The sequence below is a fragment of the Saccostrea echinata genome, unplaced genomic scaffold (genome assembly GCF_033153115.1).
Source record: "Saccostrea echinata isolate AGI-Se365-2 ecotype Australia unplaced genomic scaffold, CSIRO_AGI_Sech_v1 ptg000016l, whole genome shotgun sequence".
Taxonomy (NCBI): domain Eukaryota; kingdom Metazoa; phylum Mollusca; class Bivalvia; order Ostreida; family Ostreidae; genus Saccostrea; species Saccostrea echinata.
In genome coordinates this window covers 23,558,842-23,585,823 of record NW_026889765.1, presented here as the reverse complement: position 1 = coordinate 23,585,823, position 26,982 = coordinate 23,558,842, and the positions used below count along the sequence as shown (strand labels likewise).

At 34.5% G+C, this 26,982-nt stretch overlaps 2 protein-coding genes across 2 annotated transcripts; one reads left to right on the top strand and one right to left on the bottom strand.

Moving 5' to 3' along the window:
* The first annotated feature begins 10,415 nt into the window (after positions 1–10,415).
* LOC133189028 (uncharacterized) lies at positions 10,416–11,629 on the top strand. Its single transcript, XM_061324470.1, has one exon. It carries the CDS (start codon positions 10,466–10,468, stop codon positions 11,339–11,341), a length of 876 nt encoding a protein of 291 aa, XP_061180454.1. The 5' UTR covers positions 10,416–10,465; the 3' UTR covers positions 11,342–11,629.
* A 3,586-nt stretch (positions 11,630–15,215) lies between these two features.
* On the bottom strand, positions 15,216–25,853 carry LOC133188565 (ecto-NOX disulfide-thiol exchanger 2-like). Its single transcript, XM_061324039.1, has 13 exons — positions 25,819–25,853; positions 25,596–25,718; positions 24,924–25,072; positions 24,627–24,735; positions 23,061–23,267; positions 22,628–22,861; positions 22,080–22,292; positions 20,690–20,796; positions 19,574–19,709; positions 18,955–19,115; positions 18,002–18,118; positions 17,687–17,810; positions 15,216–15,621 (listed from the first exon to the last, which is right to left on the bottom strand). Exons 1-13 carry the CDS (start codon positions 25,838–25,840, stop codon positions 15,386–15,388), a joined length of 1,938 nt encoding a protein of 645 aa, XP_061180023.1. The 5' UTR covers positions 25,841–25,853; the 3' UTR covers positions 15,216–15,385.
* Positions 25,854–26,982: the final 1,129 nt, after the last annotated feature.

Here is a 26,982-nt window from a genome sequence, read left to right as displayed (position 1 = left end):
AGACACGTCTTGATGAATGGATAGTGTAAACCCCCAACCCCACCCAAGAGGCACTTGGTTTCAGGATGGTGTACATATTTTGTGCATTATGTGTACTTTTCTAGGTGTGTCTGCATGAATACACTCATATAAAAAATTGCTTAAATTGGCACTTTTAAAAATGTCATATTACTGTATATAAGTAGAAGGAAGGTACAACAGTTACCATCTTTAGATTTCAGGGGGTGTCTCGGTTCACAGTACTTCATTTTAATCAATATCTACAATTTTTATTGATGTTGGTTGAGATCTAGCTTCAAAAATGATTGAATAATGCCTTTTCAATCATCTGCCAATTTGAACTTGTCATATAGGAGATCCTTGATTATAACCTAGCCGATTTCTAACTATGAAAAATGTAGAGGTGTCCCGGAAAGTCTAGAGAGAACAAGCTTGGTGCAGTTTCTGGCCTCTCTAGACTTTGTTTTCAGTCTTTGTTTCTGGATTTCTAAAAGCATTTATAATTATAAAAAAAAATATTATGAAGGCATTTGAACTGATCATTTTTTAATCTAGATTATTCTGACCGATATACTGATAGATTGAAGTGTCATTAAAAGTACATATCATTTCAAAAATACCACTCTGGTATCATCCTTAATGGTATTCAACCCTAACTGGTGTAATTGATATGTGCATGTGCACAGGATTGGTAAACAATACTGTACGTGTATATAAATTGGTGTATTCAAAATTTAGCACAATGGCTGAGTATTGAGTTGTTAGCGTATTCATGAATTAGCGCTACACACAAGCGTGCCATATATTGTATTTATAAATGATTTATTAGCGGTATTCATGAATTAGTGCACCCTTGTCCACGCCAAAGCTGCTAAAATATGAAGCCCACTATTTTACGTACACACACAATAAATTTTAATGGTGTCATCAAAGTTGTCTAATGACATTTTTTGAAAGTTTAGAATCAGAGCAGTGAAAAGCGTAAGTGTAGAGTTCTTAAAACATTCAGAACACATTTCTAAGACAAAAATATAGAAACAATGCAGAAATAATTAAATGATTTTAATTAAACTTCTATTCATCAGGTCTTTAGTATACCTTGTCTTCAAGCAGTATCTTCTGGTCCGCTGCTGGTTGTGTGGAAAGTGTCTGTGAGACTGTGACGTCATATAGGTGGATACTGGCTGACTGAGCAGGAGTGGGAAAGTTTGATCTTTCAAGACTTGCAGTGTATGTAGTTACATGTACAAATTTAATAACTGTACTTACCTTAACATTTTTACTTGTCACCTAAATCATTCAGGAGAATTATTGCTACCTGTTTTCATGCATTGTGCATTGTCATTGTGCCATTGGAACAAGTCGGTATTAAGTAACAACTGAGTATTTTCAGCACCTTCCTTAGAAACCTCTGAACCAATTTTAACAAATTTTAATAAATAAATTTCATCTATGGGTTGAGCACATTGAGGGCGCGGAAACAAACATTTTCATTTCTGAAGTCCCTGGGCCTCTGGCAAAAGAGATGTGGCCAAAAATCAAAATGCAGTTCTTATCTTTGAAAAAATTCTTCTAGTCAGGATATCAAATCATCAAACTGATGGCATTATTATAATAATCATGATTACCTTTTCCAAGATTGTGAAATTCATGACCCATGTGTTCAGAAAGAGATAGAGAAAATGCATAAATTCTTTCATACACTTTTTCTTTGCTTTTAGGTATTTAGGAGGTAAATTAAGCATATGATTTGGTATGCAAGGGTTCCTCTTCCAAAATTGTGAAATTCATGACCCTTAGGGGTCAGGAGTTCTGGTATTATGATGGGGCTCAATATTATATAGTGAAAATGCATTGATCTTCTTCTCTGCTCCTGTATTTTTACTTGCAGAGTATTTTTGCAAGGTTGCTTTTACCAGATTTTTAGAAATTCTTGACCACTGAGGAAGAGGTGCTGTTGCTAGGCATGTCTCTATTAGTCATGTAGAAAAATTTGAGAGAAGTTTTTCACTCCTTTTTTTACTTGCCTATTATATTTAACAACTGTAGATAATGTAGATGATAGGTCAATGTAATAAAAGAATAATACAACTTGAAGGATTTTTTAAGTATGATATAATAAGTTCCAATTTTTTTTAAACCATTCAAGGCAAGCTACTGACAAAGTTGATGTTACAAGGATTTCAGCAACTCTGTCTGAAGTCAGCTTTTCACAAATACTATGGTCTTTATTATGACCTTGTTTTTAAATACAACCTAGCTGTCATTATGATCATTTGGTTGTATTTTGTCAGACTTGTTTGATGCCATTTGTTAGGTCATTGCTTTATGCTGAATTTGACTATGGAGTACTCCGTAATCTAATCAATACATAGAGCTTATGACTGGTGTGACTGTCTTACAGGAGATGCTTACTCCTCCTAGGCACCTGACCCAACCTCTGGTATTTCTAGGGGTCTGTGTTTTTGCTATTTTCACAAATCATTTTGTTCACTGGTTTTTAGCTCACCTGAGCCAAAGGCAAAAATGACAAAAATACGTAGTTAGTAAATATGACGATTATCCATCATTTTTCAGAAATGACGGATTTCAGTCTCACCCCTGACTGATATATGAAAATATCTTTAAAAATCTTCTTCTTAAGTATAGCAAAGCCATGATTGGTCACATTTATATGGAAGCATCCTCAGGTAGTGTAGATTCAAGTTTGTTCAAATCATGACCCCCATGGGTAGGGTGTGGCCACAATGGGGGATCAAAGTTTTACATAGAAATATATCTGAAAATATCTTTAAAAATCTTCTTCTTGAGAACAGCAAAGCCATGAGTGGTCATATTTATGTGGAAGCATCCTCAGGTAGTGTAGATTCAAATTTGTTCAAATCATGACCCCCGGGGGTAGGGTGGGGCCACAATGGGGGATCAAAGTTTTACATAGAAATATAAAGGAAAATATCTTTAAAAATCTTCTTAAGGTCAGCAAAGCCATGATTGGTCATATTTATATGGAAGCATCCTCAGGTAGTGTAGATTCAATTTTGTTCAAATCATGACACCCGGGGGTAGGGTGGGGCCACAATGGGGGATCAAAGTTTTACATAGAAATATAAAGGAAAATATCTTTAAAAATCTTCTTAAGGTCAGCAAAGCCATGATTGGTCATATTTATATGGAAGCATCCTCAGGTAGTGTAGATTCAAGTTTGTTCAAGTCATGACACCACCACCCCCCCCCCCCCACCCCACCCACCCCGGGGATATGATGGGGCCACAAAAAGTTTTTCATAAGAGTATATAATAAAAACTTTCAAAATCTTCTCAAGTTCAGCAAATCCTTGATTGGTCATATTTCTATGGAAGCATCCTCAGATGGTGTAGATTCAAGTTTGTTCAAATCATGACCCCTGGAGGTAGGGTGGGGCCACAATGAGTGATCAAAGTTTACATAGGAATTTTTAGGAAAAAATCTTTTTCTCAAGAACAGAAAAGCCATGATTAGTCAAATTGATGTGGAGGCATCCTTGGGTAGTGTAGAATGAAATTTGTTCAAATGAGGGCCCCCGGGGGTATGGTGGGGCCACAATGGGGGATCAAATTTTTACAAATGAATATATGGGAAAAAATCTTCTTCTCAAGAACAGCAAAGCCATTTGTTATATTGATATGAAAGCATCATCAGGTAGTTTAAAATTCACCCCCCCCCCCCCCTGTAAACAACTGATTTTTGTTTTTTTTTTCCTACCAATGTGCTCAGGTGAGTGATGTGGCCCATGGGCCTCTTGTATGAGATTGATCTCTGATTTCTGTTTGTTATCTTTACATTTTAAACATTATTTAGAAGCATGCCATAACTCAGAAATAGCAAGAGTTTCTCCTATGAAACCTAGTCTCTACAATTCTGTTGTCTACCAAAGTCTTGATACAAAGTCAAATAAAAACATTTTAGTTTGAATAAAAAGAACAGTGGATTCTCCCTAAAACCATGTGCATAACATATAAAATACTGACCTTAAAACAGCAATTATTGTATAATATTGCTATGATATAAATTAAAATATTGTTCCTGCCCCCCAAATATACTTGTACCACATAATGGTATGTAGAGAATTTGGTTCTTTTAATCCGATTATTATTAAAGTAAAACAAAAATTTCTAAAGTCTCTAAAGGTGATTTTGATGTAAGAAGATGGGCGAACAAGGCAAGCAAAGTGCCTATAATGCAACAAACATAAAAGTGAAAAATTAGATCTGAATTATAACAAAATTTTCTGTGATATTTCATCTATCATTAAAGTGTACTTTTTGTAAAATCTCCACAATTTGCAAAAATCTCACTAAGATTGAAATTATTTGCCTATGAAATAGCATACACACACTAGAGAGGGCAAAAAGGATCATTTTCTCATACTAAAACACAATTTTTCGTTATGAGCGGGTCTTCGCTCCATAATTTTCAAATTTATCCTCAAAGTTTGTGAAAAAATATACATTATTTGGTCAACAAAAACTTGGAGCAAAGACCCACTATACCTTAAAAATACACTTTTATGACAACATTCACATCTTTCTGAGAAATATTTGAAGTCCATTTAGTAAAGGGTCATATCACAAACATGATTCAAATGCCACAATTCGTCAAGAGCTGTGTAGTGTAGTGGTTAGTGTGTTAGTCTCAAAGGAAAATGATACTTTATTGCTAGGGTTCGAACCCAATGAGTACCACATTATTTTTAGCTCTTCTGAGCCAAAGGCTCAAAGAACTAATGCTATGGCCATTTGTGCGGTGTGCGTAAACTTTTTAGAATATGGGCCATAACTCAAGAACCCCTTGGCCAATTATTGTCAAATTTGTCACAGAGTATCCTCCCAAGGGCTCCCGTTTATACTAAATCTAGGGTTGTGACCCTTAAACAAGAGGAGATAATTAGGAAAATAGAAACAAAAGTACTGGTTGCTAAAAAATCTTCTTCTCAAGAACCACTGGGCAGATTATCACCAAACTTGCACAAAAGGATGAGGATTGAGGATATGTTGAAGATTAAAAATTGTTCAAGGCATCACCCTGGGGCAAAGGGTGTGGTCTCAAGGTCACTTCAAAGTTGACCAAAAATTACATTTTATTAAAATCTAGATATTTTGCTTACTATAAGGACTAGGATCATCAAATCTTGTCAGTTGATGCATCTAAGGACTTCATATCATGTTGACTCAAAAGTAGGTCACAGTGACCTACTTTTTAAATTTTGTGGCCATTCTTTTTCAAAATGATTTAGAGGCATATTTTGAACAATTAAAGGCCTATGATCATCAAACTTTGTCAGTTGATGTATCTTGGATCCTCCAAGTACGTCGACTAAAAAGTAGGTCACCTTGACCTATTTTTGAATTTTATGGCTAATCTTTTTCCAAACAATTATGGTCATTAATTCGAATACTGAAAGATTTAGAATCATTAAATCTTGTAAGATGATGCATCTTGGGGCCGTAAAACATATTTATTAAAAAGAAGGTCACCGTGACCTACTTTTTGAACTTTGAGGCATTCGATTTCAAAGCGTTTTAGAGGCATAATTTTGACATTTTAAGGCCTAAGATCATAAAACTTAGTAAGTTGATGCATCTTGGGTCTTCAAAGTATGTCATCTGAAAAGATGTCACTGTGACCTACTTTTCAATTTATATGACTATAATTAAATATTTCGGGTACTAATTGGCTTAGAATCATCAAACTTTGTCAGTCGATGCATCTTGGGTCTTCAGAGTAGGTCGACTGAAAAGTAGGTCACCGTGACCTACTTTTGAAAATTTTATGGCTTTAATTAAATATTTCGAGTACTAATTGGCTTAGAATCATCAAAATTTGTCAGTTGATGCATCTTGGGTCTGCAGAGTTAGTCAACTAGTATGGAGGTCACTGTGACCTATTTTTGAAATTTTATGGCTTTATTTAGATACATCCGGTACTTCATGGCTTAGAATCATCAGACTTTGTCAGTTGATGCATCTTGGGTCTTCAAAGTATGTCATCTGAAAAGATGTCACTGTGACCTACTTTTCAATTTATATGACTATAATTAAATATTTCGGGTACTAATTGGCTTAGAATCATCAAACTTTGTCAGTTGATGCATCTTGGGTCTGCAGAGTTAGTCGACTAATATGGAGGTCACTCAGGGTTAGAAACTCCCTAAAATTACAACTCGCAAATAATTGCGAGTACCAAGAAAGTGAACTCGCAATTTTATAAGACTACTCGCAATTTTCATATAAAGTTAAATTTATATAAATTAAATACATGTAACTTAAGGAAAAAGTAACTACTGTAGAATACACAAAGTACAACTACAGTGTGACTTTTATTCAAATTTCTGATTTAAATCAAAAGCATTGTGTTCTGTCATATTATATAATTTTGCTACAGTTTCAATGCAAAAAAAAATCAACTCGCAAGTTTTTGCAAGTTACCTAATTTTTAACTCGCAATTTGGGAATTCTAACTCGCGTTTTGCGAGTTGTATATAGTGAATTTTGAACCCTGTCACTGTGACCTATTTTTGAAATTTTATGGCTTTATTTAGATACATCAGGTACTTATTGGCTTAGAATCATCAAACTTTGTCAGTTGATGCATCTTGGGTCCTCAAAGTATGTCATCTGAAAAAATATCACTGTGACCTACTTTTAAAATTTTATAGTTATAATTTTAAAAATATTTTAGGTATTAATTGGCTTAGAATCATCAAACTTAGTTGATGCATCTTGGGTCCTCAGAGTATGACAAGTGATAGGTAGGTCACCATGACCTACTCTCAGGTACTAATTGGCTTAGAATCATCTTGGGTTCTCAGAGTGTTTTTTTCTTAATATAGGTCATGATGACCTACCTTTGGAATTTCAAGGCTTTATCTAAATATACAGGATACTTAGAGGCTTCAAATAGAAGTGATAGGCTGTACAGTTTATCAGAAGAGCGATTCAAGGCCCTTGGGCCTCTTGTTAGCTCACCTGAGCTGAAAGCTCAAGTGAGCTTTTCTGATCACATTTTGTCCGGCGTCCGTCTGTCTGTCCATCTGTCCGTCTGTCTGTCCATCTGTCTGTCTGTCCGTCTGTCTGTCTGTCTGTAAACTTTTCACATTTTCGACTTCTTCTCAAGAACCACTGGGCCAATTTCAACCAAACTTGCCACAAAGTATCCTTGGGTAAAGGGGATTCAAGTTTGTTCAAATGAAGGGCCACGCCCTCTTTCAAGGGGAGATAATTAGGAATTACTGAAAAAATAATGGCATCATTTAAAAATCTTCTTCTCAAGAACCATAGGGCCAGGAAAGATGAAACTCATGTGGAAGCATCCTTAGGTAGTGTACATTCAAGTTTGTTCAAATCATGACCCCCGGGGGTAGGGCGGGGCTGCAATGGAGGATCAAAGTTTTACATAGAAATATATAGGAAAAATCTTTAAAAATCTTCTTCTCAAGAACAGCAAAGCCATGATGAGTCATATTTATATGGAAGCATCCTCAGGTAGTGTAGATTCAAGTTTGTTCAAATCATGACCCCCGGGGGTAGGGTGGGGCCACAATGGAGGATCAAAGTTTTACATAGAAATATATAGGAAAAATCTTTAAAAATCTTCTTCTAAAGAACAGCAAAGCCATGATGAGTCATATTTATATGGAAGCATCCTCAGGTAGTGTAGATTCAAATTTGTTCAAATCATGACCCCGGTGGGTAGGGCGGGACTGCAATGGAGGATCAAAGTTTTACATAGAAATATATAGGAAAAATCTTTAAAAATCTTCTTCTCAAGAACAGCAAAGCCATGATGAGGCATATTTATATGGAAGCATCTTGAGGTAGTGTAGATTCAAGTTTGTTCAAATCATGACCCCCGGGGGTAGGGCGGGGCCACAATGGAGGATCAAAGTTTTACATAGAAATATATAGGAAAAATCTTTAAAAATCTTCTTCTCAAGAACAGCAAAGCCATGAAGAGTCATATTTATATGGAAGCATCCTGAGGTAGTGTAGATTCAAGTTTGTACAAATCATGACCCCCGGGGGTAGGGCGGGGCCGCAATGGAGGATCAAAGTTTTACATAGAAATATATAGGAAAAATCTTTAAAAATCTTCTTCTCAAGAACAGCAAAGCCATGATGAGTCATATTTATATGGAAGCAATTTCAGGTAGTGTAGATTCAAGTTTGTTCAAATCATGACCCCCGGGGGTAGGGCGGGGCCACAATGGAGGATCAAAAATTTACATAGAAATATATAGGAAAAATCTTTAAAAATCTTCTTCTCAAGAACAGCAAAGCCATGATGAGTCATATTTATATGAAAGCATCCTCAGGTAGTGTAGATTCAAGTTTGTTCAAATCATGACCCCCGGGGGTAGGGCGGGGCCACAATGGAGGATCAAAAATTTACATAGAAATATATAGGAAAAATCTTTAAAAATCTTCTTCTCAAGAACAGCAAAGCCATGATGAGTCATATTTATATGGAAGCATCCTCAGGTAGTGTAGATTCAAATTTGTTCAAATCTTGACCTCCGGGGGTAGGGCGGGGCCGCAATGGAGGATCAAAGTTTTACATAGAAATATATAGGAAAAATCTTTAAAAATCTTCTTCTCAAGAACAGCAAAGCCATGATGAGTCATATTTATATGGAAGCATCCTCAGGTAGTGAAAATTCAAAGTTGTTCAAATCTTGACCCCCGGGGGTAGGGCGGGGCCAAAATGGAGGATCAAAGTTTTACATAGAAACATATAGGAAAAATCTTTAAAAATCTTCTTCTCAAGAACAGCAAAGCCATGATGAGTCATATTTATATGGAAGCATCCTCAGGTAGTGTAGATTCAAGTTTGTTCAAACCATGACCCCTGGGGGTAGGGCGGGGCCGAAATGGAGGATCAAAGTTTTACATAGAAATATATAGGAAAAATCTTTAAAAATCTTCTTCTCAAGAACAGCAAAGCCATGATGAGGCATATTTATATGGAAGCATCCTGGGGTAGTGTAGATTCAAGTTTGTTCAAACCATGACCCCCGGGGGTAGGGCGGGGCCGAAATGGAGGATCAAAGTTTTACATAGAAATATATAGGAAAAATCTTTAAAAATCTTCTTCTCAAGAACAGCAAGCCATGATGAGTCATATTTATATGGAAGCATCCTGAGGTAATGTAGATTTAAATTTGATCAAACCATGGCCCCCAGGGGTAGGGCGGGGCCGCAATGGAGGATCAAAGTTTTACATAGAAATATATAGGAAAAATCTTTAAAAATCTTCTTCTCAAAGAAACAGCAAAGTCATGATGAGTCATATTTATATGGAAGCATCCTCAGGTAGTGTAGATTCAAATTTGTTCAAACCATGACCCCCGGGGGTAGGGCGGAGCCACAATGGAGGATCAAAGTTTTACATAGAAATATAAAGGAAAATATCTTCTTCTGAAGAACTGCAAACCATGATTAGTCATTTTGATATGGAAGCATCCTCAGGTAGTGTAGATTCAATTTTGTTCAAATGATGACCCCCAGGGGTAGGGTGGGGCCCAATGGGGGAAGGAAAGTTTTACATAAGAACATATAGAAAAAATATTTCTTCTCAAGAACAGAAAAGCTATGTTTAGTCATATTGATATGGAAGCATCCTCAGGTAGTGTAGATTCAAGTTTGTTCAAACCATGACCCCCGGGGGTAGGGCGGAGCCACAATGGAGGATCAAAGTTTTACATAGAAATATAAAGGAAAATATCTTCTTCTGAAGAACAGAAAAGCTATGTTTAGTCATATTGATATGGAAGCATCCTGAGGTAGTGTAGATTCAATTTTGTTCAAATGATGACCCCCAGGGGTAGGATGGGGCCCAATGGGGGATGGAAAGTTTTACATAAGAACATATAGAAAAAATATTTCTTCTCAAGAACAGAAAAGCTATGTTTAGTCATATTGATATGGAAGCATCCTCAGGTAGTGTAGATTCAAGTTTGTTCAAATGATGACCCCTGGGATAGGGAGGAGCCACAATGAGGGATCAAATTTTTACAAAGGAATATATGGGAATTTTTTTTAAAAAATCTTCTCAAGTACAACAAAGCCATTTGTTATATTGACATGGAAGCATCATCAGGTAGTTTAAAATTCAAGCCCCCCCCTCCCCCCCCCCCTTTTGCCTAGCCAATGTGCTCAGGTGAGCGATGTGGCCCATGGGCCTCTTGTTTTAATAACAGAATAATTTTTGTCAAGAAAATTTTCCTCAGAAAAGTTTTGTTTATCATAATTTCATAAATTTCAATAATGAGAACTTTACTTTAAATACTGAATTCACAAATTTATTATGATTTTTATTAATCTGAAGCTATAAGCATTCTGCATGCCATGTTCACCCATCTCCTTTCTTGATTTAGCTTTAGATCATTGATTGAAGTCATTGGATATCAATTCAAAAGTGTTCAGGAAGAATGGTATTCCAAAAGAAGATGATGAAATGGTTGGGAGCATTCATTTTGATTACGTTGATGGATCCTGCATTGGCTCCAAAGGAAGAAATAATTATGACAAAAACTGACATTATACCTAGAAACAAAAAAGAGTATCTAGAATATACAAAAAATATTAACTGCTCTAATGGTACTTATCCACATTATGCCGTAAGTAGTAAAGCAAAAGAAACATATATTGTTTGTTGGAAGGAAACAACAATACAAGGCTTTTGCTTAGAATTTAATTTTGGTGGGAATATTGTACAACCCAATGTTCTAGCAGATTGCAGAAATTACAGTCTCTCTCCCTGTCAGGAACATTATTCTTCTATAGAAAGCTATCTGATTTTTGAATGCTTTCAAAAGTATGGAGGTGTGCCATCACCAAGGCAACAGAAGGAAATCAACGCAAAAATACTGGAATCAAGTGAGAAACAAAATAACTTTTTGAAAGGTCGCATTGAATCTAAACAAAATGAGCTATATAGAGCTTGGGTATTTTTTGGAATATCATTGTGTGGCAATTTTGGATTCATTTTGGTAAAAATAATCCCATTGTTAAGAAATTGGTACACTAACAATAAAGGTAATGGGAAAACTACAAGAACGGAAGAAAAAGACCAAAGTGAGGAGACCAAGAAAGATGAGCCAGGTGTTGAAGATAAACTTATTGAAGAAGCAAATGCCAATGACTGCCAAGCAACATCTTCAGCAATAACAGTGAGTGAAGAGACTAAGATATCTGTTCAGGAGGACACAGAGCCAGCCAGAGAATTCCATGACAAGAGGGCTAAGCCAACTATCAGACAAAATTTCCTGAACAGGGTATTTGACAATGTGACACAGAGCCCCTGATATCTCCTGATAATGTATAGCAGGTTTTCTTGGTGGGTGTAAAATTTGGCGTTTTGCATGCTTAAAGGTATGCCAATAATTTGGGCGTTATTTATTTCAGTGGACACAGAGTTCCAGCACTTTGCAAAAGAACATCAAGAAGAAAACTTAATATTTTAGCAAATAAAATTTTAGTGGGCTACTACAAAATGCTAAAATAAGCCAAAATTAGCACCCCGCTGAAATAACCTGCTATACAGTAATATGAAGGAAAAAACAAAAAAAACATTCCAGCATTGGACTGTATCAACCTGCCATGTTTTTGAGTACTGTTAATACAATTGTCACTCTTTCAATGGACCATTTTGGTCAACTTAGAAGAGAGTATGGCCTTGATATGGAAAAAAAATTCTTACAAACTTGCTTTTTAACTGCTATGCATGTAGAAGGTTAAATATATTGGATTTTTCTGTGTAAGATGCCAAGTTGGAGATTAAACAAAACAAGATGTGTTTGTAAAACACCGATGCCCACGTACAGCAGCTAATGGCGAAGGTTCAAGTTTCTCATGCAATTCAAAGTCCAAGATCAAGGACAAGATATCAGAAATGTTGGTACCCATAGAAAGGTCTTGACTCCAGGAATATACCTGTGAAACATGAAAGCTCTAACTCCAACTATTGAAAAGATATGGCAAAGTGAAAGTTTTTTAAAAAGCAAGTCAAACCTGAAAGTCAAAAATGTTGTTATGTAAGGGAAGGTCTTGTCACAAGAAATGCATTTTTGAAATATGAAAGTTCTAGCACCAACTGTTCAAGAGTGATGAACAAGGTTAAAAATTTTTTTAAAAAATGGGTCATACTCTAGGATCAAGATCAAAGGGTCAAAACTCCATGTATCCAAGGAAAGGTCTTGTCACAAGAATACACCTGTGAAATATGAAAGCCAGGTAGTACTTTTAATAACCATTCAACAGTTATAGCCAAGGTTAACGTTTTTAAATGTGGGTCAAACTCCAAGGTCAAAGATAGTTATACTCAAAAGATATGCCGCTATGCTTACAAGGAATTTACACATGAAATGTGAACACCCTAGCACCAACTGTTTAAAAGAGCCAAGATTAAAGTTTGGTAAATTTGAGCTAAAGTGGGTCAAAAATTAAGTCAAGAGGTCAAATATGATGGTACCCAAAGAAAGGTCTTACCACCAGAAATAAACATGTTAAATAATGCCCTGTAAACACGGAGAGTTTAATTCGAATTAAACTTAAGTTACTGCGAACAAATTTGATCCACGTTCACACGGAGAATTTCATGCGAATTAGTTTAATTAGTTAGTTTGCTGTGCATTAAATTACTTTGCATTAGCTCCTGTGAACGCTAAGTGAAGCTAATTCGAATTAAATTTTGACACATGCTTATAAGGTCAGAATTAAGTCACAGGCCACATGTTGATGGTCAAATATAGGTACTTGTGCTATTTTTAAGTGAAAAACAAAGGAAAATTATGTTAATCACTATAAGGTGTACAGACACTATGATATTATGTCAGATGTTTATCTGCTCTGCACAGTATGACGTGATTTGTAAATGACGTCATAATAGCCTCACTGAATAGCCTTGTTTTAGAAATAAAATTATAATTCGCATTAGTTTACTTTGCATTAGCTGTCGTGTGAACACAATTTAATTTGCATTAGTTTAATTTGCATCATTTTACTTCACATTAATTTACTGCAAATTAAACTCTCCGTGTGAACAGGGCATAAGAAAGCCTAACTCCAACGAATCAAAAGTTATGGGCAAGGTCAAAGTTTTGTGGACAGACAGACAGGGCAAAAGCTATATGCCCCTGATTTTTGATTGCACAGGCATAAAAGTCAATGCCTGGATTGATATATACAGTCAAACCTCCATATCTAGAACTCAATGGGACCGAGAGAAAAAATTAGAGATATCTGAGGAGTCGAGATAATGAGGGTAAAATACTTAAGAATGAGTAGTTGGGACTTCAAAATCACATAGACATATATCCATGGTATTTGAGATATCAGTGTATGAGATACTTATTTCAATTGTATTTTTGGGCATGGTTTGGTTGTAAATTATTCAAATTTAATTGTGAATTGTTCAAAATTCTACTGTTTTGAAAATATCACCCTGGTAAATCTTACAATTTTTTTAACACTTTATAACTTAAGACGTTATTTTGAGAATTTGAATGATTTAAAATCTATACTGTTAAACTTATCCATTTGCTTATTATGGCTTTAGTTCTTATTTTCATGAGTTTTATAGTTAAGTTGAAAGTATGTTCAATGCCCTTGTTTATAGAGTAGAGAAAGAGAGAAAAAAATGTTGAAAAGTGTGTGTCAATGACAATTATTGACTTTAAAATTTATTACTTTCCATGCAAATGAACACTTCTATAAACATAGAGCCGACCTATATGGCCGGGATTGGTTTTAGACTTTACAAAAATGTTGTCGATTTCCATTATGGTCAATGATTTTAAGCTACATACATGCACTAATTCATTTCTCATGAATTATTTTATTTTTAATTGACTTTTATAGTATGTAGAGATAGTGGGATCCTTTTCATATACATTGTACTTTAACTATGTAGCGTGATATTCTCAACACATTTTCAGTTTCTTATCTCAAAACGTTGTTTGATATTTTTCTTTTAATACTAAATTCTCATTGTAATGGTAATCTCTATATTAGTCTTCTTTTGTTGATGTATGTTTATTATACATGTTATACAACACTTTTTTTTTAGATATAATAAAAACATGCCATTGCTGTGTAGTAAATTAAAAAAAAAAAAGTTGTTGTACTAACTTCTCTTTGGGTAGGCGTTGCATTAATTTTTATGTTTATATAAGAGATATATACTCTATACATGTATTTATTCATGCTTTCCATATACTTTATATTTATTCATGCTTTCCAAATTTTATGTATTTTGTAAAATGTGACATTCCTTATCATTTTAATAAAAAAATAAAACTAATTTTTTAAAAATAATTATCCCTCATAGAACAGAGACATACTGGTATGGCATAAATGTCTATTCATTGGTTTCAAAATTGTGTCTAGGTATTACTAGTAACTTCTGAACCCTCAGTTAGAATAGACTAAACATTTAAAGCAATATGAGCTGCAACTTTGATGTCGGAAATTTTTGTGGCAAAATTGTAATTAACAATTTCAATGACAGAAAAAAAGAACATTTATAAACTTCTTTTGTTCATATTTGCAATGGAAGAACTATTTAGAAGCTTTCATTGGAGCAAAATTACATTACTCTCATCTTGTACAATATTGATTTCTTATATAATACTATACATTCCATTGTACAAAAACCTTTCTTCTGAAAAAAATTTAATACTTTATTATAGTCTAATTGATCATAATGGTTTAAATCACATACAAATTTATCATAACAGCACATTGTAAGACCAAAATAAAATTCTCAAAAATGCAACTCATATTGCTTTAATATGTGTTGGCCATGACATAAAAGTTTTCAATGATCTGTCTTGGTCTCACCTCAAAGGTTAGGTCACTGAAATTTGTGTATGCTCAAATTTTGCTTGGGCCATGACTTTGGAACCATCGAGTACAACGGAATGAAATTAAACCATTTGTAATTACCGATTACCTAAAAATTTTCATGACCCTGACTCATGGGATATATCTCAAGGTCGAAGTCACTGGACACTTCAAGTGTTGAAATTATGATGTTATTCTGAGCTGGCTAAACAAGATGATCCCTTCTTAAAAATCCTAAATTATTAGAAAACTGATATTCCAACATTTATTAAATGAGGACTCTCAAGAACAAATATTTGTACATAAATCAACAACAAAATTACAATTTCTTGAAGTCCAGAACAACATAACATGTGTGAAGTGTTGATGTATCAAAAGATTCAAAACTGTGCCCATAGAGAGCAGACAAAATGACTACACTGTATGTGTACTACTAATATTGCGCAATACTGGCAAGTCAGCTGTAAAGCTTAACATTGTTATCTCACAATTGTTTATTTTAAAAATTAAGTTGAGAAGTTGAATGGGAGCAATGATGTGTTGGAATAAGCAATAAATTGCCACTTCTTCTCAATCCCCGCCCCCACTCCACTCATATTAAGCTTGAACAACATAGGGAGACGCAACAGAAGTTCCTCTAGCTCGCTGGTCCGAGTGTTGACGTTTAGCTGGGACAGGTATGACCAGATGTAGTCTACACTGGCACCATTTGGATGAACATGGAGGAAACAGGACACTAATCCTATAATACAGAGGAAAAATGTTTACAAATCCACAAATTAGAGGTTAATTCAGTTATCATGTGTTAAAGGTGCTTAGACACAGATTTGAACTTAATATTTTCTCAAATTTTCTGTATAATATCACAACTTATATATTGCAATAGCATTTCACATGAAAATATAATTACAAACTTATTTTATCTGGAAATTATTGGAATTACGAATTCCGGGACTCGTTTGATTAACACATCTTTGCACTTGCACAAATTTTAACTTTATCCTTAATATTTAAGAAAAGAAGCGATTTTGTTATGTATTAATGAAAAATATTACATTTATAATCCAGAAAATTAAGAGTAGAAATGTTCGAAAGCATAACCAACTCACCAGGTATTGTCAGTCCGTGCTCAATGATGTGTGCAGAGTTTAACAAATTGAACACACCCGTGAAACGTAAACTGCTTTTGTAAACAGGGCACGAGCTCTGTTATTGTTAATGTTTATGATTCACTGGGTGTGTTCAATTGTTAAACTCTGCACACATCACTGAGCACGGACTTACAATACTGTGAGTGGGGTTTGCTTTCGAACATATCTACTCTGAATTTTCTGGGTTATAGTTTTAATATTTTTCATTAATACACAACAAAATTGCCACTTTTCTTAAGTATTAAGAATAAAATTAAAATATGTGAAAGTGCAAGGATGTGTCAATCCAACACATCCAGAAATTTGAAGTTTTAATAACTTGGAGATGAAATAAGATTTTTACTATATTTTAGTATGAAATGCTATATCAACATATAAGTCATAAAATTATACAGAAAATTTGAGAAAATATTAACTTCAAATCTGTGTCTAAGCACCTTTAAGTACTGAAAAACAAATCAAGTTTAAATTTTTATAACTTTTTAGGATTGCAATCAAGATACATTGCTTTTTTCCTCATCATACCCATCAGATTTTTTTTTATGTATTGAGAAATCTCTACTTTCACATTTCTAAGTCAGTGCTAGCCTATGAATTTGGTCTTTTTATCTGTTATGGTGAGTCCTGTATTGCTCTGTAAGTACAATGTATATGTACTCGTGTTTCTCTCACCTTTAAGTCAGTACTTATCTATGAGTTTGGTCTCTTTCTCTTTTAGAGTGAGCCCTGTACTGCTTGGTACTGATGTTTACTTTCACTTTTCTAAGTCAGTACTTACCTATGAGTTTGGTCTCTTTCTCTGTTAGAGTGAGTCCTGTACTTTTGTTAAGTCAGAACTTACCTATAAGTTTGGTCTCTTTCTCTGTTAGAGTGAGTCCTGTACTTTTGTTAAGTCAGTACTTACCTATAAGTTTGGTCTCTTTCTCTGTTAGAGTGAGTCCTGTACTTTTGTTAAGTCAGTACTTACCTATAAGTTTGGTCTCTTTCTCTGTTAGAGTGAGTCCTGTACTTTTGTTAAGTCAGTACTTACCTATAAGTTTGGTCTCTTTCTCTGTTAGAGTGAGTCCTATACTTTTGTTAAGTCAGTACTTACCTATAAGTTTGGTCTCTTTCTCTGTTAGAGTGAGTCCTATACTTTTGTTAAGTCAGTACTTACCTGTAAGTTTGGTCTCTTTCTCTGTTAGAGTGAGTCCTGTACGTTTGTTAAGTCAGTACTTACCTATGAGTTTGGTCTTTTTCTCTGTTAGAGTGAGTCCTGTACTTTTGTTAAGTCAGAACTTACCTATAAGTTTGGTCTCTTTCTCTGTTAGAGTGAGTCCATATTTTGTTAAGTCAGTACTTACCTATAAGTTTGGTCTCTTTCTCTGTTAGAGTGAGTCCTATACTTTTGTTAAGTCAGTACTTACCTGTAAGTTTGGTCTCTTTCTCTGTTAGAGTGAGTCCTGTACGTTTGTTAAGTCAGTACTTACCTATGAGTTTGGTCTTTTTCTCTGTTAGAGTGAGTCCTGTACTTTTGTTAAGTCAGAACTTACCTATAAGTTTGGTCTCTTTCTCTGTTAGAGTGAGTCCATATTTTGTTAAGTCAGTACTTACCTATGAGTTTGGTCTTTTTCTCTGTTAGAGTGAGTCCTGTACTTTTGTTAAGTCAGAACTTACCTATAAGTTTGGTCTCTTTCTCCGTTAGAGTGAGCCCTGTGCTGCTCACTGTAGGTACTGATGTTTCTTTACTTTCACTTTTACTTGAGCTCTGTTTATCATCTGATGTACTTCCATCTTCACTCTGAAGAGAGAGATATAAATCTCTTACAAGTGCATTAGACATTATACATAAGTTAAGCCTGCACCACAGGCCTATGTAAATTCATATGGCATGACAATACACTTAACTACATACATCTATAAATATACATTTTGTATAAAAATATGTATCACACTGACATACTTGTTTACCATAATTTCTGTATTTATTACCTTGTCTTCAGAGCCTTCCTCTGACTTATCTCCCTTTTTTTCCTCAGTCTGGGCTTGTTTCACAGCTCGTAATTCATTTTCTAACTGCTTACACTCCATTTTAGATTGTATCAGTTGCTGTAATGTTAAAAAATATTCATATTCCACATGATTATTACAAGTTTAAAATCACACCCGAAGTAAGTGTAATGAACTTTCAGAGATGTAATATGAGCTGCTTCAGCAGTTTTTTCACTTTCATTTAAAACAAACTATAACTAAAATTCTCTCTTTCATCATGGTTATTTACATGTAGTTCAGATGCAGAATCTGTAGTATAAAATGGGCAATACATTCACAGATACACTCTAAATATATATTCTGCTTGTATTCCAAGTATGCTTGATGGTGAGAAAACCCTAATATAGTCTTTAATTTAAAAGGCACCAGACACCAGCATATAAATTCATTATTTCTGGCAATGTAAGCTGTACTGGTTCTTTACCTGTTGCATGGCCTGTTGTGTTAGACATACTGATTTTTTACATGTTGCATGCCCTCAGGCCTTTCAAAATGTGCCGGTACCTGGTACTTTTACCTGGCTGAAATCAGGGATGTACCGGCCATAACATTTGTTGGAGAAAACCATGTTAAAATATTTAAGTAAAATCTCTTCCACAAGGTACCACCTATTTCTGAAAAAGTACCACCTGTTTCTAATCTTTTTGAAAGCCCTGTGCCCTGTATACATGGCCTATTATGTTACACATACTGATTCTTAATCTGTTACATGACCTGTTATGTTACACATACTGGTTCTTAACCTGTTGCATGCCCTGCATGACCTGTTATATTAGACACACTGGTTCTTTACCTATTGCATGCCCTGCATGGTCTGTTATATTAGACATACTAGTTCTTTACTTGTTGCATGCCCTGCATGGCCTGTTATGTTAGACACACTGATTCTTTACCTGTTGCATGCCCTGCATGGCCTGTTGTAGAATCTTCAGCTGACTGTCTTTCTCTGTGATACCCGTGACTTTCTCTGCCTTTAGCATTTCCAGTTCGTTCTTGTAGGCTTCTATCTGACATTTCAAGGAATCATTCTCTTCTCGCATTGTTCCCCTTGCCACTAAAAATATAGAGTATCTGTATCACACAAAGCTCACTATGACAAGGATCTACCTCATATGAGATACAATTTCATATGAGACACAAGCTGGTATGAGATTTGTTATAATGAATCTTGTTTATAATCAACATCTTGGCATGAAAATGTAAAACAACATCCACAAAAAAAAATATTGTGAATTTGTATTAAGAGTTCCATGTATCAAATTTACAGTTTACAGATTTTAAAATATTTCTAGATTATGCAACATATGATTAAATAAGTCCTTAAGAATATTTAAATTTATAAAAACAATTCTTTAAACTGTTTCAAAATTGATTCCCCGTAAATAAGACCCTACAACCTTTGAAGCAAACACTGTAAGTAGCATTTAAAGTCTCACATCAAAATGCAGTGGTTAGCATTACAATAAAAAAAAGCAGAGGGGACCAAACTAAAAATACGGAGGAGGATCTTACAGAATTCCTGGAGCTGCTGGGGGTTGAACGCTTCGTCAGGCTTCTTCTTTTTAGGTTCGGGCTCCTCGTCAGACATTTCCATGTCGTCATCTGTCCGCGTGCTGAGGAACTCCTCAAGCTGATTCTGTTTGATTTCCTAAGAAAGTACAACTAATGCTTACATAGCTTTCAAAAAGAGTGGAAGTTATAAACAAAATCTACAAACAAATATATGTATTATCAATGAAAATGATATTTTCCAACAAGTATAAAGTCCTCTCTTGATTATTTTTAAAATACAACTGTCTCAGCACATTTTTCCTGGTTTTGCTGACAAACATTTAAAGAGGCCTTTTTTGGGCCATAATGCTTCTGATTTGGTAAACCATTCCTAAAGCTTCTAGGTTTTCCTCCATATATTTCCACTGATGCAGTCTAGATTGGATTATAAACTGACTTCTAGTCTTTGTAGTCTTTCATGCCATAATATCAACTTACCTTCTCAGTCTTTCATGGTTTAGAGGGAAGACTTGTTACCTTGGTTTAAAATTAATTCCTTTATGTTTAATTGTAGGAAAAAGTGGTCTAATATTGGAAAAAGGAATATTTGTCAGAATGATATCAGAACGATGTGCAAGATTTCAGCAGATTTCTTTCAAAAATAATTTTTCCCAAGGTAATGAGTCTCTTAAAATGATATATTATTATTGATATAACACATGAATAACATACACTCTGCTATGATTTCTGACACAGATCTGTTTTGATTTCTAAACAGCATCTAAATTTTGTCACACCTTAATATCTCCTTTTTGTGTAGAAAACCTTGTGTTCAATTTTCAGTATGTTATGACCTTTGAAGAGAGAAACTCTGCTTCCTCTCTTTTTCCCTTCTTTGTTCAAGTACTATCTGAACGATTACAAAAATATGAAAATGTCCTTGTAAGAATCAGGTTAAAAGAGCTAAAAGCTTGCTAGCAAGGATATACTTTTATAGAATAATTTTTCCTCCTGCTTTTTAATGTTGAGAAAATTTTCTCAGGATATGCCATGCACCTTTATGAAACAAGACTGATTCTCACAGGGACTTTTCAATAGAAAAAAGAGAAATCCTACCTTTGAACAATATAAACCTACCTGTGCCTGCTTGAACCATAGTTCTAGGTTCTTGCGTTGAGCCTTACTAAAATGATCCCAGTTCCGTTGTTTACGTGAGCAGCTAAAGACTTTCTCAATCTGATCGACTTGGAACAGGAATAAAACAGTCAAGTTACTTACACAACATAAATTACATCAAAATCATTTACAACAGGTGCTTGTCGTGATTAAACTGGTGTCCGAGGTACCAGTTTTTTTTTTGTCTGACAGACTTGTTCTCACCAAATACATGGAGTCCAATGATAGAATATTGCTCTAAAATGGAACTTGTGTGAAAATAATCAATGAAGGAATATTACAGAATTACACAAGATGAACTCTACTGTTTCGTCATACTGAAAATGTCCTTCAGAATTTCCACTGTTAAAAGAATTCTTTAGATGGAAATAGAATTCTATAAATTACTAAACTGTATATTGGTACATTTCAGACAAGTTCCATTTTTTCAATCACAGTACATTAAGTATATCATAAATGCCACAAATACAAGTAAATATAGAATTGTACATATCTTATAAATAACTAAATACCTATACATGAATTGCTATGATACTGTAAATCACTTCTTATTTGCAAGAACTTTATTTTCAACCGTTTACTTGTGGAAATTTTATTCTTGCATATATTTTTTTTTCATTAAGATTATATGCAAAAATAACCAAAATTTGTGAAAATTTTTTCTCACATATAAATACCAAGTAGCTATCTGGCAAAAAATAAGGTGACGTGAATGTTTGGTGATCTACAGTATTTAAACAATTAAAACTATTTTCAAACAAAAATTCAGGTGGCAGATATGTAATACTTATAATACTGTTTCTTACCATAAGATGATCATCACATTGCAGATTTTACATATTTTCTCTTACAAGAACTCTACAAAAATTAAGTTCTGTACTTTCATGATTTTTTTTAAAACGAGATATTTTAATACTGGCTTTTAATGTACAGAATTCTGGGCATCTTGCTAACCTGTCCTACACATTTAACTTTGAGGCAAAAAAGGAATTTTGCTTCATACATTTTCTGCTCATGTATTAGTTAATTCAATAATGTTCTGTAATTCTTTAAAAGAAAACTAAAATCTGCAAATAGAGAAGAATTTAAGGATTTTTGGTAATGTTTTAACATCACTTATGGATCTGGAAAAAAATTGCTTTTAACTCTTTTTTTTATTGATGACAGTGTCTTCTAGATGTCCAACTTTTGAGTATATCCTTGTTGTCTATACGTACCACTGGAAATTCATCTTCCCCAATAATAAATTTAGAAATAATTTCTATTGAACTTTTCGTCTTTTACCATCATCCATAAGAAAATCTCTGTCAATCAAACCTGATTTTATGCCTGTAAATAGGTGGATGCTTACATTGGTGTAAAATTCCTTCAAAAATACTTCGGAAATTTTCCTTCATTTTTTGTAACGCCTCTTCTTGATTCTGTTTCTCTTGTAGAAGTCGCCTGACCTGGGAATTTGTACACTGTACCATACTGTAGAAATTGTTGACATTTCTTTTTGTCAGATCACCTCTCTCTAACCAAGTAATTAAAATCTGGGCAGCTTTCATAAATTCATCATCAGCTGAAAAAAGAAGTCAAGATTCATACAAGTTGCTCTGGGTCTCCTAGATGTCTCACTTTGTCTCAGTTAGTGGACAGTGGGGGTAGAAGGGACTCTGAGTGGGTAAGGATGGTGATTACAAAACTTACATTTAAGTTGCTCCATCAGGATGTAACCTTCATGGTCACTTTAGTGAACAGAGGAATGATGACTCGAAGTTTGGAGGGAGTAAGGTTGGGAAACAGTACTTACATTTAAGTTGCTCCATCAAGACGTAAGCCTTGTGGTCATTATAGTGGACAGTGGGGTGAGGACTTGAAGGGTGAAGGGGGTAAGTATGGGTTATCAGTACTTACATTTAAGTTGCTCCATTAGGACATAAGCCTCGTGGTCGCTATAGTGGACAGTGGGGGGAGGACTTGGAGGGTGGAGTCTATCCTCCTCCATTCTCTGTCGATGTCTCATCTCCCGCGCCAACATTCTCTGTTTACATTCAAATTCATACTGATCGTCTCTGGCCTGTGCGTAGTCCACATGGAGTCTGCCTGTATTTGGTTTGTCATCTTTGTCTTCAATCTTCATTCTGTATCCTTTACAGAGATTAAAACAATCAGCAAATTACATAATAAATCAACCAAAAAAAAAAATTAAGTACTTTAGCCTTTTTCATATTCTCAGCATCTGCGGTTCTAGTTCTTGGCATCTAAGGTTCTAATATTGCCATAAAAAACAAAAGGCCATTCAGTTGAAACCTAAACTAAATCAGACTACTGCATTTTTTTTCCAAACCTGATAAAAATAAAGCTCTGTCCACACTCTCTTCCAACTCGTAGCGAATGTGACAGAAGTTTTTCTTTCCCTTCCGAATACTGACAATCATTCCAAAGTTTGAGAAAGCTTCGGCTATGATTTCCTCTGTGACATTTTCTGGCAGTCCCCCTACAAAAGTTGTCCGACACCCTGGGGGTCTCTCTCTGGTAGTAGGAGGTGGAGCATCTGCAGAATTAATAGTTGTTAAGATTTTTTAATGATTGTAGGAGAAGTAAGGCAGGTAAAGTTATTATGTTTCATTAGTGATCAGTGAGAGATGTGACAGAAGGTGATCAGTAAGTTACTAACAAGAGGCCCATGGGCCTTGAATCGCTCTTCTGATAAACTGTACAACCTATCACTTCTATTTGAAGCCTCAAAGTATCCTGTATATTTACATAAACCCTTGAAATTCCAATTCACACTCTGAGAACCCAAGATGATTCTAAGCCAATTAGTACCTGAGAGTTGGTCATGGTGACCTACTTATCACTTGTCATTCTCTGAGGACCCATCAACTAAGTTTGATGATTCTAAGCCAATTAATACCTTAAATATTCTTTAAAATTATAATCATAAAATTTTATAAGTAGGTCAAAGTGACCTACTTTTCAATTGTTTTACTCCAAGGACCCAAGATGCATCAACTGACAAAGTTTGATGATTCTAAGCCAATTAGTACCTGTAATATTTAATTAAAGCCATAAATTTTCAAAAGTAGGTCACCGTGACCTACTTTTCAGTTGCTGTACTCCGAGGACCAAAGATACATCGACTGACAAAGTTTGATGATTCTAGCCAATAAGTATCCAAAATATTTAATTACAGCCATAAATTTTCAAAAGTAGGTCACAGTGACCTACTTTTCAGTCAACCTACTCCGAGGACCAAAGATGCATCAACTGACAAATTTTGACGATTCTAAGCCAAATAATTCCTGAAAATATTAAATACAGCCATAAAATTTCAAAAGTACGTCACCGTGACCTACTTTTCAGTTGTTGTACTCCGAGGACCCAAGACGCATCAACTGACAAAGTTTAATGATTCTAAGCCAATTAGTACCCGAAATATTTGATTAAAGCCATAAATTTTCAAAAGTAGGTCACCGTGACCTACTTTTCAGTTGTTGTACTCCGAGGACCCATGACGCCTAAACTGACAAAGTTTTATGAATCTAAGCCAATTAGTACCCGAAATATTTTATTAAAGCCATAAATTTTCCGAAAGTAGGTCACGGTGACCTAATTTTTAGTCGACCTACTCCGAAGACCCATGACACATCAACTGACAAAGTTTGATGATTCTAAGCCAATTAGTACCTGAAATATTTAATTAAAGCCATAAATTTTCAAAAGTAGGTCACGGTTCTTGAGTTATGGCCCATATTCTAAAAAGTTTACGCACACCGCACACCGCACAAATGGCCATAGCATTAGCTCTTTGAGCCTTTGGCTCAGAAGAGCTAAAAACTGAAACGTTTATATACCTGTGTTAAATTCTATTTTTAAACTTAATTTTTTCCCCATGTTCATTCCTACTTACTTGGCGGAGGTGGATAAAGTACACAGCTCTTCAGAGTGATTATTTCTTTAGGCATAAACTGCATCAACATGTCTTGATTGTTTGGTCCCATTGGACCCCAGCCACCATACTGCAAAAAATAAATACATGTATAATCTGTGCATACTGTAATATGGTAAGTGAATAATATATTGTTTACAACAAAAACATTCAACCCATTCATATACATATAAAGCAGGATTATACATTTAGTTATTTCACTATGAATGATGAAATCTCAAAATTCATATAAATAAATATTGCAAGAGTTTTACAGACCTGATTAAACATCATCATCATGCTTGGGTCTGTTCCCATCATGGGACCCTGCATCATGTTCCCCATGAGGCCCCCGCCTCCACCAGCACTCCCACTGCTGTAGAACCCCTGTCCCATCATCTCACCACTCCCTGTACTACTCACTGGCTCTGTAATACACATAAACTGGACTTAATACACCATCAAAAGAAGAAAACAATTCAATCTGTCACAAAAAGGAACAGATTTGTCTACATTTACACAAATTATTACAAACCTTGGTCAGTCTTTTAATACTTAGCCTTAGATTTATAGAGAAAAAGCAGAAACCAATTCATAATTTATTAGTTATCTGACAAGTGACTTTATGCTTAAGAGAACATTAATTAACGACTAATGATCCCTTGTTCACACCTTTCAAAATCTGCCAGTGCCTGTACTTTTACCAAGCTGAAATCATGATTGTACCGGCCAAAATATTTGATGGAGAATTTGATAACACATTTAATTAAATCATGTCCACAAAGTACCTCCTATTTTTGTAAAAAAAAAAAAGTCGCCTGTTTCTTATCTTTTTTGAAAGCCCTGCTTGTTGACAATCAAGTCTGGTAGTTAAAAAGAAAAATTCATCTATTGACATTATATTTTGAAAATACTGTTAATTTGATTGGGAAAAAAAAAAAAAAAACATACCTGGGTCACCTTCTAGAGCCATGGGTGGTTTCCCTTTGTTTGTATTGAACTGTAAGGGTGCATTGTTGTGCATTGGGTCCATTCTCCCAGCATGCCCAGGTGGAATTTGTGGACCAATCAATCCTGCAAACAATGGCATGAAATAAAACTCAAAAATTCCAGATGAAAATTGAGACATTTGCTGTTGATTTCAATGATCAAAGCTAAACTTTGGGAATCTTACCTTGGTTGTATGAATTTGCCATTCTAATGCACTTTCTGAAAGAAAAAAAACAACAAAATGAAACAGTTAGAATCAATCTTTATCAGTGCATTGACTTTTTAAGTTTTTAATATTGTGTTTCAGTCAAAATGGGTGTATTAAATTTCTGATTCTTTACTTGGTCAGGGGTGAGACTGAAATCCATCATTTTTAAAATGACGATTTCTAGTCATAAAATGAAATTTTTGTTATGACTAAAACTCGTCATTTTTAAGAAAATGACGATAATTAGTCTGAGTCATAAAAATTAGTGTTTCTAGAATACCGAGTTACCTCTCTTTAAAAAATGTTAGATCCACCGACCAAAAAAAGGACAAAAGACATCGTAAACAAACTTCATTTCTCAAATACAGTCGACTAAAATACTGGTTATGTTGACAGTACAAATTTCCCAAGCAAAAATAAGAGTGGAAGAATTAGTTGTCAATTTATTTGCATAAAATAGCAAAGAAGACGAAAATGACAACATTTCATCTTTTTACCAAAGTGGAGGGTCTGGGTGCACTGAAATATCTCTCTTGTTTTACGGGGCACGCTGCTTTTTTTTTTATGGTTTTAACATTTTGTTGAGACTTTTCTCTACAAGTACATATTCTTCCAGATGCAGGGTTTTAAACTAACTTGTAGTCCTTGATAGCAGGGATGGGGTAATTGAAAAAAGTAATTGTAATTGACTGTAATTAATTACATTTTTTGAAGTAATTGGAAGTAATTTGTAATTGAACATTTTTTCAATTACTTGTAATTGTAATTTAATTAATTACACTGAAAAAATACCATGTAATTTCAATTACTTTTTCAATTACATTCAATTACTTTATATAATACACATTCATGATTTATTCATGATATATCGTCACCACTACCTTCCCATTTTACTGGTTTTTATTTTATTGTTAAACATATCCTCAATCCTTCAATAATACAAAATCTTAGGTTAATGCTTACAAAAAAAATAAATGATTGGCTTGATAATAATAAACTAGTTTCTTTCTAATCATTATGTAGATTTTGAATTTTTTGATCTATGTTTATAAATATGAATTTTAAACCATCCTTCTTAGGTCTATTCAGCTATGAAACACACATTTATTATATTTCAGTCTTTGTTGTTTGATCAATAAT

Coding starts and splice junctions, on each gene's coding strand:
- LOC133189028 (XM_061324470.1), top strand. CDS start 10,466: ATGGTATTCCAAAAGAAGATGATGAAATGGTTGGGAGCATTCATTTTG.
- LOC133188565 (XM_061324039.1), bottom strand. CDS start 25,840: ATGGCAAATTCATACAACCAAG. Junction 23,268..24,626: donor ACTTTATCCACCTCCGCCAA/GTAAGTAGGAAT, acceptor TTAATTCTGCAG/ATGCTCCACCTCCTACTACC. Junction 20,797..22,079: donor TGAAGGAATTTTACACCAAT/GTAAGCATCCAC, acceptor TCCTGTTCCAAG/TCGATCAGATTGAGAAAGTC.